Genomic DNA, 11346 nt, shown 5'->3' with positions numbered 1-11346 from the left:
ATCCCTGGGTAGTTTTCATGTGAATGTTTCCTAATTCTTTGGATATAAATAAAGCAAGGCTATGGGGCAAATTCACTAAGATTCGTAGTTGCGCCAGGCGTAACTTCGCCGCACTTCGCCAGGTGTAGTTTCCCTAGCGCTCTGCAAATTCACTAAAATCCGAAGTTGCGCTCAGGGGTAGCGTAAGGTTACGAAGTTGCGCTAGCGTTGATTCACTAAGCGAAGCGAAGTTACACTAGCGATGGATAATTTGCATACGGCGCCAAATTGAAGTTACAATGGAGGAATATGTAGCAGCACTACACAAGCCTGGGAAACCTTCAAAACATCAAATAAAATGTTTATTTTGCCCTACACATGTGCCCACTGTATAGTTAAGGTGCCATGAGTTAGGAAATGTAGGGGGGAAGGAGGGGAGCCCCAAAAAAATTTTCGATCTTTTTCAGCCTATCACCCATAATATAGAAAAAACGCCAGGGTTTTTTTGGGACTTAGAAAAAATGTGAACTTTTTTTGAAGCAATCCCTATCTACTCTATTGCGCTTCGCCTGGTCTGAGGTGGCGAAGGAAGTCTAGCGTAAAAGGTAGTGTTCAGTACAATGCGCGCGTTAGTGAATTTGCGTAGTTACGTCCGTTGCGCAAATTTGCCAGGCGTAAGGGTGCGAAGTTACACTAGTGAAGTTACGCCAGTGTCCGTTAGTGAATTTGCGAAGTAACGAAAATGGCCAACTCTTTCGAATTGACGCTAGCGTTAGGCGCTTCGGCGCTTAGTGAATTTGCCCCTATATGTTTTAACAACAACTCCCGGTACCCTTATTTCTTATAGAAAATCGAACCTTTTCTCCAGCCCTGTGAGATCCTGCGCCCTGGGGGTAGAAATTGAGCGCATTGCTGTGAGATTCCCTCTTAAAAGTGCATTTAATGTGTTGTCAGGAACACTCTGGGGCAGCCAGTTCTGTATGAGAAGAGCCACTGGAGCTTTATACCCAGGTTGGAGGCCATGTTTAGAGCAGGAGGAAGACCACCTATTACTTATATATTTACCTGCTGTTTATTCTTTGTAGCTGGGGTAAGTATAATTGTAATATTTTCATCTTTAAGAAAAACCAGCTTTCCTACTAGATATATAGAGGGAAATGCAAATGCAACGCTTTCTTGGGCTATTCTGCCAATTAGGAGTTAAGAGTGTCCAGCTAGTGTATGAGCATGGGTTACACTGTGAAGCTACACTCAGGGCGGAGCCTTCGCTAAATGGAAGCTTCCCCTTTAAGATGGTGTAAAACTCCCCCCTTTTGTTCGCGTTAGCGATAGAACCACTGGCCATTCGGATTCGCAGAGATCCGGGCATAGTTGGTCTTAGATTAGGTCAGCTGGAGGAGAAGGTGTCCTTGTATGCCGACGATATGCTGGTATACCTGGCAGACCCGGGGGCCTCGCTAACTAGGCTCCTGCAAGTGGTTAACCAGTTCAGTGTTCACTCTGGGCTTAGGGTAAATTGGGAGAAATCTACAATATTTCCAATAGATCAGATACCTCCCCTGGCTCGAACTCCTTCCCCACTGCAATGGACTTGCTCCTTTAAGTACCTAGGTGTGATTATTCATAGAGACCCCAAAGAATACATATCCAACAACTCAGACCCTGTCTTACAAGAATACCGCAGGAAAACCGCCACCTGGGCCAACCTTCCTCTTTCCCTAGTGGGAAGGGTGAACCTTGTCAAGATGGTATTCCTGCCTTAATTCTTATATAAGCTTCATAATGCCCCAGCATATATACCCCAAAGCTGGTTTAAACAACTGGACAAAATCACCAGCTCCTTTCTCTGGGAGAATCGAGCCCCCCGCATCAGTTTGACAGCCCTCCAGGCCCCTGCATCAGGGGGAGGCCTGGCGTTGCCAAATTTTTTACTCTATTACCACGCCTCACAACTGGTTTATGCTCACTGGTGGCTGACGCTTGATATGAATAATCGTGCCCTTTTGGCGGAAGCGGCATGTGCCACCTCACTTGAGGCTCTGGCAAATCATTTGTACAGAGGAGGGAACTCCGTTTTTCCTCAGACTTCATCTATGACCCCAGTGATAACAAATTTGAATCTATATATTGAGCGCATGTACCCCCGCCAAGACACCTGGTCGCCTGGCACCCCCTTATGGGAAAATCCCAAACTCCAGCACTTTAGGGGGCTTCCCGATTCTGGGCTTTGGGCGTCTGTGGGAATCAAATACTTAACCCATATTGTAGAGAGAGGGCAGCTTAAACCCTTCCAGACCTTGAGAACAGAGCACCAGCTCCCTACTAATATGATATTTCACTATCTGCAATTGAGTCATGCCTTCCAGGCCCAGTTTCGGGTTCGTCCTTTAAACTTAAACCAATGCTCGCTTGAACGATACCTCAGGCAGCCAGGGCTGCAAAAAGCCATATACATAGTAACATAGTAACATAGTAAGTAAGGTTGAAAAAAGACACATGTCCATCGAGTTCAACCTTTTTTTTTTTTTTTTTTTTTTTTTTTTATTAACTACCTATCTGCCAGTTGATCCAGAGGAAGGCAAAAACCCCATCTGAAGCCTCTCCAATTTGCCTTAGAGGGGGAAAAATTCCTTCCTGACTCCAAAATGGCAATCGGACTAGTCCCTGGATCAACTTGGACTATGAGCTATTTCCCATAACCCTGTATTCCCTTACTTTCTAAAAAGCCATCCAACCCCTTCTTAAAGCTATCTAATGTATCAGCCTGTACCACTGATTCACTTCCCAGCTCTCCCTGTAACACCCCTTTCCCTCCTCTAATCTCATTGGCTCCCTCCTGTCTGCTGGGAGGAGCTACCGGTGAATAAAGCATCCGACCCTTCCTTGTACCTATCTAATGTATCAGCCTGTACCACTGATTCACTTCCCAGCTCTCCCTGTAACACCCCTTTCCCTCCTCTAATCTCATTGGCTCCCTCCTGTCTGCTGGGAGGAGCTACTGGTGAATAAAGCATCTGACCCTTCCTTGTACCTATCTAATGTATCAGCCTGTACAACTGATTCAGGGAGAGAATTCCACATCTTCACAGCTCTCACTGTAACAAACCCCTTCCCAATATTTAGCTGGAACCTCTTTTCTTCTAATCGGAATGGGTGACCTCGTGTCAGCTGGAAAGACCTACTGGTAAATAAATCATTAGAGAGATTATTATATGATCCCCTTATATATTTATACATAGTTATCATATCACCCCTTAAGCGCCTCTTCTCCAGAGTGAACATCCCCAATTTGGCCAGTCTTTCCTCATAGCTAAGATTTTCCCTTTACCAGCTTAGTTGCCCTTCTCTGTCCCCTCTCTAATACAATAATGTCCTGTTTGAGTGATGGAGACCAAAACTGTAGGGCATATTCTAGATGGGGCCTTACCAGTGCTCTATACAGTGGGACCCCCTCCTCCCGTGACTCTCTGCCCCATTTAATACAAGTCAAGACCTTATTTGCCCTTGATGCTGCTGACTGGCATTGCTTGCTACAGACAAGTTTATTATCTACAAGGACTCCAAGCTCCGTCTCCATTATGGATTTGCCTAGTGCAGTCCCATTAAGGGTATAAGTGGATATTGTTACATCCCAGGTGCAGGACTTTACATTTATCAACATTGAATCTCATTTGCCACTTAGCTGCCCAGATTGCCAGTTAGTCAAGATCCTGTTGCAAGTGCCACATCCTGGATGGAATTAATTGGGCTGATAGTTTTGTCTCATCTGCAAACACTGATACATTACTTACAATCCCCTCCCCTAAGTCATTAATGAACAAGTTAAATAAAAGTGGCCCCAATACTGAGCCCTGAGGGACCCCACTAAGAACCTTACTCCAAGTAGAGAATGTCCCATTAACAACCACCCTCTGTACCCGATCCTGTAGCCAGTTTCCTATCCATGTGCAAACGACTTCATTAAGCCCAACAGACCTTAGTTTAGAAAGCAGTCGTTTGTGGGGCACAGTATCAAACGCTTTGGCAAAATCCAAATAGATCACATCTACTGCCCCCCCACTATCCAGAATCTTACTTACCACATCATAAAATGCAATCAAATTCGTCTGACATGACCTATCCTTCATAAAGCCATATCTTGGATTTATGCTATTTTACTGAAATCCTCGGGCTCACATATGGAACGTTTACGCCTAAAATGGGAAGTGGATCTCCCAGTTCTGGATGAGGAGGCTTGGACGGGTGTCATAGAGCAGATTCCAGAACTTTTCATGTCTAATAGGGATAGACTGATACAGATAAAAATTTTCAACAGGGTGTATCTTACTCCCCAACGGCTTGCCAAGAACCCGGGAACGCCAGACACCTGCTACAAATGTGGGGTAGAGGTTGGTACTCTCCTCCATGTGTTTTGGGAATGCCCTAGTATTCAAGGTTACTGGGGGAGAGTACTAGATTTTATTCAATCTAGTTTTGACTTACCGAATATTCGCTCCCCGGAGCTATGTCTAATGGGTCACACTGAACCACTTACTTTCCCCCAGTGCCAGAGATTGTTTTATTTGCAATTACTTTATTATGCTAAGAAAGCCATTTTGTTGACTTGGAAGGATACTTCCCCTCCCTCTTTAAGTCGATGGAAACGACTGGTAAACAAAATTCTCCCCCTGCAGAAGGCAGTGTATTTAGCTAGAGGGTGTCCGGAAAAATTCCTTAAGATATGGGGTCCTTGACTTGAGTTGCCTGACACTGCTACTCACTCATTTCAAGCATTGACTTAGGCATGGTGGTATTGCTCCTCATGAAGCTAATGCATGTATATTGCTTTGTAGTACCTAATATGTAACCTTTGAATACCCTAGGTAGACAATTGTAAGACTCTCTTTTCTTCTGTACTTTGTATGTCTTTTTGAAAAAAGTTAATAAAAACAAATTTAAAAAAAAAAAAAGATGGTGTAAAACTACAACCCACAGGCTAATTAGTGTTAAAGATAGATTAATTGGACGCCAGGAGGTTCTTAAATAGCATATGACAGAGGAGGAAGAATAGCATATGATGATGCAGCAGGTACAGATGTCACTCCTCAAGTCAAACAGTAGGAAGAATATCTCACTCTCAAAGACCAGTCACCAGTGTGAAACAGGATCAATCAAGTAGGGGTCAGTGCTCTGCTAAACTGAATTCCCTATCACTGAGTTCCCTACACTAAAGGCACCTTAAAAGCCTTTGGGAGGCTACTCCCTGCTATTCTCCTTGATGGAGCACACAACTGCTCATGCTACCTAAATCTGGCTATCTCTCTCTCCTAGAGAGACTATTACAGAATCTTCCCTAATGATAACTAATCCTTATTCACGGGAGAACCTGGTTTCCGACTTCAGCACCAAAGGTACAGGTCCCTTTGGGGTAAATGGCTTTACTGGGGCCTTGGTGATCCCAGGCTCAATGGGAAACCCCCAGCAGCACAGACACCAGGAGCCAAAGAGGAACAGGCCACTCCCTACACAGCACTATATATATATATAAGATACAACTCTATAGGAGCCTAATAGATCCTATAGGTCCCTACACATGCACAAAACGCAATTATCTACCCAATAAACTGCTGATAACTTGCTGTTTCTGCAGATAGAGAGTTCCTAGCCATGGAACTAACACTAAAAGTCAGTAGGGCTCTTGAGTGGACACTACCTTTTGAGACATGACCCTCACCCATATCAGCCGAATACCTGGCCAAATTGGTCTCCAGGCAACTCCCAGTAGGTCAAGGCCAAATAACCTGCCAGTGTTTTATTAAAGAACAAATGTAACTCTTTATTGGACAGATGATACACAATTTATCAGTGGGTGGCAATTCAGATGGTACAAATCAGTAAATACTTCAAAGACTTTTTCACATTAGTTGTTCATCATGCAATATTAGTGATAGTTCTCACAGCACCCAGAGGCAGCACTCACTGAGTTGGTGAAATAATATCCAGTGGTAGGTGAAGCTCACAGTGGTCTCATACTCTAAGGCTCCCTTTATTCTAGAACCTGACCTCTTCAGTTCCTATACTGGCAGCACTGGCTCCACAGGGTACTAATCCAACTGGCCTTCTTGTTGGAGCCTCTAACTGCTCTACTAACTACCCTGATCCTGCCTCTGGCTCCTAGAGTGAACTATTACAACTCTACCCTGGTCCTTACTTCTACTTACTCAGTTCCAGCACACAACATTCTCTAGTAAGTGGGGTCCAAAAGAGACAGAACATCTGGTGGCTTCCCCTATTATAGGATAGAGAAACCAAACACCCTCTGGCCAGGGACATGCTTTAACCCAGAAAACATATCCCAAATGCATAGAACCATCTCTTAGTTGTCCACAACTTTCTTGTGGGCCACACGAATAAAAGTTTGGCAAAACTTCCCCCCTACATATGATCAGATAAGGGCAAAGGAGGAAAAACAATGGGAAGGGACAGAGCCGGGTCAGTATTTACAGTGCAAGGATGGTATAGACATGGAGTAGGGCAAAAGTAACAGATACACGAGAATCGAGTTATCTAATAGTCATTGTTTGTGCTCCTTCTTTATTCTAGTGTATCTATAGGTCTCTGTGGACACACCCATTGGAGAAGTTTTCTCCTCCTGCCCCCAAAGGAAATATTTGGCATCAAAGCAATAAGGTTTCTTCTACAGCACTGGAACAAGAACTCCAGACCCTGATGAAGGTGATTGAGTGGCCTGAGCCTCCAGGTCCCACAGATTATGAATTCTCCACCAGTCCAAATACCACAGAGTTCCACATGCTGTTCCCACGTGCCACGTATTATGTTGGAGAATATGTAGAAGTTCTCATCATAGCGCGGGACCACAAAGGCCGACCAAAAGCCTATGGAGGGGATTATTTTCAGGCCAAACTGCACTCCCCAATGCTGAAAGCAGGAGTCACCGGCTCAGTCACAGACCATAGAAACGGCACCTACACGGCCTCCTTCCTACTGCTCTGGCCGGGGCAAGTGGAGATCTCCATAACACTTGTCCATTCCACTGAGGCCATAGCCATCCTCAAAGACAAGAGGGAGACTCGTCCTGACAAGGTGAAAGCATGATCACTTATTCTACTTACCAAAAAAATTGAAAATATATATTATATAAAAAATGATATATAAAATAATAAGAGCATACATAAACACGCCTTGTGACTGGTTTATTTTGTGCATTAAAGGAAATTGAAGCCCATGTAGGAAAATATATAGTTGCTCAGGGTGCTCTTCAAAGCACTTTTGCCATTTACATCATTTTTTTCCTAGTTTTCAAAATTTTAACAGTTTTAAATTGCTAATTTAATGAATTTGAAACAAAGGCACCACTTGCTGGTCATTTCAATTTAGACAGAAAAGGTGATGTTGCTCTGCTTAGAAAAACAAGTTAATGAACAGGGAACAGTCCTCCTACTTTCTTCCATCAGTTCTAACATCACAAGGCATTGCTTTTCTGACTAAATAAATTTTGAGCCAACTGCACTTTACATGTAGATCTGTTTTATATTTTTATGATTCTGCTCCAACCATCTGCCTTATGTGCTCTTAAAAATGGGATTTTTGTCACCATGTGTCACCAGAATGTCAAGTGTCAGAAGAAACTGCCTAAGCCAGAAGTCATTTGCCATCAATATCACGTTATCGGTTGTCATTGATCGTATTTTAGGTTCTATAATAAAACCACAGAATTCATTGGGTTTGAGGAACCTAAATGTTGTATTGGAACAGGTCTACTTCTATGGATACTTTCATGGAACCAGTGAAGTGATGGAGTGTAACGTGAAGCCCCCAGGAAAAGACGTCTGTGAATATCATGACCCATATACAGGAGAATCTTGGTTCTGCATGCGCCCAAAGCAAGGTGGCTGCAGTGCTTACAAGGGCCATGCCGCAGGAGGAAGCCGGGACATTCTCACTTCAGAAGAAGCTCGATTCCTAGATAAGTAAGTATCAATGGGAAACCGCATCAATGGCTCTGGTCCAAGTATAACTTACAGGCCACACCTAATGGCCATACACGGGCCAATAAAAGCTGCCAACAGACGGAGTCGGCAGCTTATTGGCCTGTGTATGGGGGCCCCCGACGGGCTTCCCCGATCGAGATCTGGCCGAAAGTCGGGCAGATCTCGATCGGATGGGATTAAAAATCCCGTCGGATCGCGGCCGCATCTGTTCGTTGATGCGGTCCCGCGATCCGACCGCCTGTTTGCGTTCACTAGGATCCGATCGTTGGACATCGCCAAACGAGCAGATCTCTCCATGTATGGGCACCTAAGACACACCTTCTGGCATAAGGTTCCCCATTCCAGGTGTAATAAATTTATGTGGGGGTCATTAAGGGTCAGTAACCTCTGTCCTGTGGGAGGTAGGTATTCCCACTGACCCAGAGTAAGTTAACCAGTTCATGGTTTCCCTCTCTATAAAAAGGGATTGAATAGGGTTTCACACTCTCTTTGGACTCGTTAGAGAGCCTGAGGTGGAGGTAGGCCTCCAAGTTCGGGCCCTACGGTAACCATCCCTTAGTTAATTTGGGGATACAGAGACCCCATGACTAGATCCTGTTATAGTACACCCCAGAGGGTGTAAGAGAGATGGAATGGGGCTCAGGCTATTACTTATCCCTCGGGAGAGGATCCTATTACAATGTTGTGGTCATCATATGTGAGACTGTACTTTCTATGTCTCTAAGCACAAAGCCTGAGGACTTACGAACATATTGTGTTGCTGGATGTATTTTCCTCACAGGTATTGTCCCGAGGACAATGTTTCCGTCTGGCTATTTTAGACCTTCCAGGTTATTCCCTGGAAACAGGTTGATCTCAACTATTCAGGTACAAATCAGTTATTGACTCACAACCCAGATCCTGAGTGAAACTGGCTGAATTTCTTAGAAAAGTTGGATTTAGTAATTCACAAAACAAGTAGCCAAACCCAAGTCTCACTTCTCTTTGCTTCCCTTTAGGTCTGTGAAGGAGAAACTGATTTCATCCAAAGTCGAATCATTTAATGTCTTTTCTCCAACAACCAATGTAGGTAGGTTATGAGTCTGAATCACTATACTTGGGAGTTTGCTGTGCGCCAAGAAACGAGATCTAGTCCTGGAAGTGCCAAATTGAAAAGAGGTCAAATAAAAAGGAGAAGCAGCAAGACAGAAATGAAGAATATAGTAAGGGGGACACAGGGGGTTATTTCAAATGATTCTTAACCCTCAGTTTATATAATATAAAGTTCCACCAATTTCGCATGTCCATATTTGGTTCTCAGGTTATAATGACAAAAGTATTTTCTAGTTGACTGCAATGGGTAACTGCAACAGTTCAGGAGAAAAGGTACAAAGTGGTGTTGCTCAGGGACCCATTCTAGGTCCTGTTCTCAAGTGTGAACCAAATTCAAAATAATGTATTGTATTTACAGGAAAGGAGGATTTGGAAATGGCTTGCACCTTGGCCACCAGTAGTACTTGGCCCATCTCTGGCAAAAAGAAGGGGTTATACTGTCCACGCTCACTATGAGTTGTACTAAATAACTAAAAGTCTCTGAAGCAAGTCTTCTCTACTCAGATTCTAGGGCTCATTGTTCTCCTGGCCTTCCCAATCCAGATCCCTCAGGGTTCTACTTCCAAGACATCTGGTATTCCCGTGTTTGCAAGAACAGGGCTTTCCCTCACCCGGCCAATGTCACTGAGTGTCTGAGAGGGAAGATAATATATATTTTTGGGGACTCAACAACTAAACAGTGGTGGGACTTTCTGTTGAGTTTTGTACCATGTAAGTATCACAAGTCCAATTAGTGAAACATTTGCTGGGTCTTACTAGTATACATATTAGAGGTCCCATCATTGAATGAGATGGATGGACCTATGCAAGCCACCATCATGGTGCAATTAGTGTGCTCATGTTTCCATCAGTTTTAGTACTTACTAGTCATACTTGCCCTTTGAAAGAAGTCCCACTGAGTATAATATATAAAATTGTTTAGCACATGTAGAGTGGTGGTGCCTCTGTACTTACCTCCACTTTCTCTTTTGTGTTATCTCCAGCTCTACAGAGACAGGACCTCCACGCACTATTCCCAGCCCCACAATTGGCAGTAGACACAAGCCACAAGTTTGCAATTCAGTGGCAGATGCACGAGAAGCCTCTGTACATAATGTATAGCGATAAACAAAATGTCCATTATGTTGCCAGTGAGCTGGAGAGGATCGGGGGCAACAAAGAAGGGCTGGTGGTTGTTATAAACTGCATGGCCCATTTTGTCACATACCCAGTGAAGGTTTATGCCCAAAGGCTCCTGGGTATCCGTGATTCTGTAGTGAAACTAATGAAACGCAGCCCACTAGCCAAGGTCTTCATCAAGTCTGGTAACACCGGATACGTGTACACCCATGGCAGTGATTGGCTGTCCCTTCAGCTGGACCTGGTAATGAGGACCATGTTCTCCGGACTGCCTGTTACTATACTGGACTGTTGGCAAATGACCTCCTGCCATTACCTACCTCCAGACATTCACCCTGCACCAGTCATTGTCAAGAACGAGATTGACTTACTCATGTCTTTCATCTGCCCCACGTGAGAGTCATTGTGATTGGTGGCAAAGTTACATAGAAAATCCACCAAATAAAACCTCTAACTTCTAGCCTGACATTCAGGCTCTTAACAATGAGAGCCCCCCCCTACATCTCAGCTCTCATCTCAATGTACCTGCTCCCTGCCCTCTGACCTCCCCTCTCTTCTCCTCCCTTCACTTCACCCCAATCCCAGGTATGAGACTTCTCCTGAACTACCTCCCCCAAGTGAATTTTCTGCCTGATCAGGGTCTCTGTTCCTTCCAAACCTTCAAACGTCCCTACAGAACCACCTTTTTGACTATTCAAACCTTGGATTTTCATAAACAATAGATTAATAGTCAATCACTCCCCATGTTTTAAGGTTGTTAGCTCTTCTGAGCAAGGCCTTCTCATTACTCAGTGTTTGTTCATGTTCTGTACAACCCATGTTTGTTATCATATTATTGTACACAGCTGTGTCACTTGTTGGAGCTATAACATATATGACAATGATGCAGAGGAAGGTAAAAAACAAAACAAGGTTACGGGACGTCACTAATAAACAATTTATATTGCAACAATAGATACAGTATTTGTTGGACAGATTTGTTGGGTCTCTTGGGTGTACCTGCTTCTGACTTTGGGATTGCCTTGGTTTAAAAAATACAGGAATGAGATGTTTGTTGAAAATTCAAAAACTTCAAAAAGTTTTTCTGATGTTGCAGCCACATATGAGATGACTATTTGTGGGGGGTCCTTTAACATCTATCCCAGAAAGTAGGAGGAGGTTCAGA

At 44.0% G+C, this 11346-nt stretch overlaps 1 protein-coding gene across 1 annotated transcript; it reads left to right on the top strand.

Moving 5' to 3' along the window:
• The first annotated feature begins 842 nt into the window (after nt 1-842).
• nxpe3l.3.S (neurexophilin and PC-esterase domain family member 3 like gene 3 S homeolog) lies at nt 843-10578 on the top strand. The gene is made up of 6 exons (XM_041568266.1): nt 843-1069; nt 6562-7062; nt 7735-7949; nt 8969-9039; nt 9567-9773; nt 10046-10578. Exons 1-6 carry the CDS (start codon nt 1001-1003, stop codon nt 10576-10578), a joined length of 1596 nt encoding a protein of 531 aa, XP_041424200.1. The 5' UTR covers nt 843-1000.
• The last annotated feature ends 768 nt before the right edge of the window (nt 10579-11346 follow it).

Source organism: Xenopus laevis, chromosome 6S (assembly GCF_017654675.1).
Source record: "Xenopus laevis strain J_2021 chromosome 6S, Xenopus_laevis_v10.1, whole genome shotgun sequence".
Taxonomy (NCBI): Eukaryota; Metazoa; Chordata; class Amphibia; order Anura; family Pipidae; genus Xenopus; species Xenopus laevis.
Note: the sequence above shows the minus strand (reverse complement) of the source record. Positions and strands in the feature narration are given on the sequence as shown.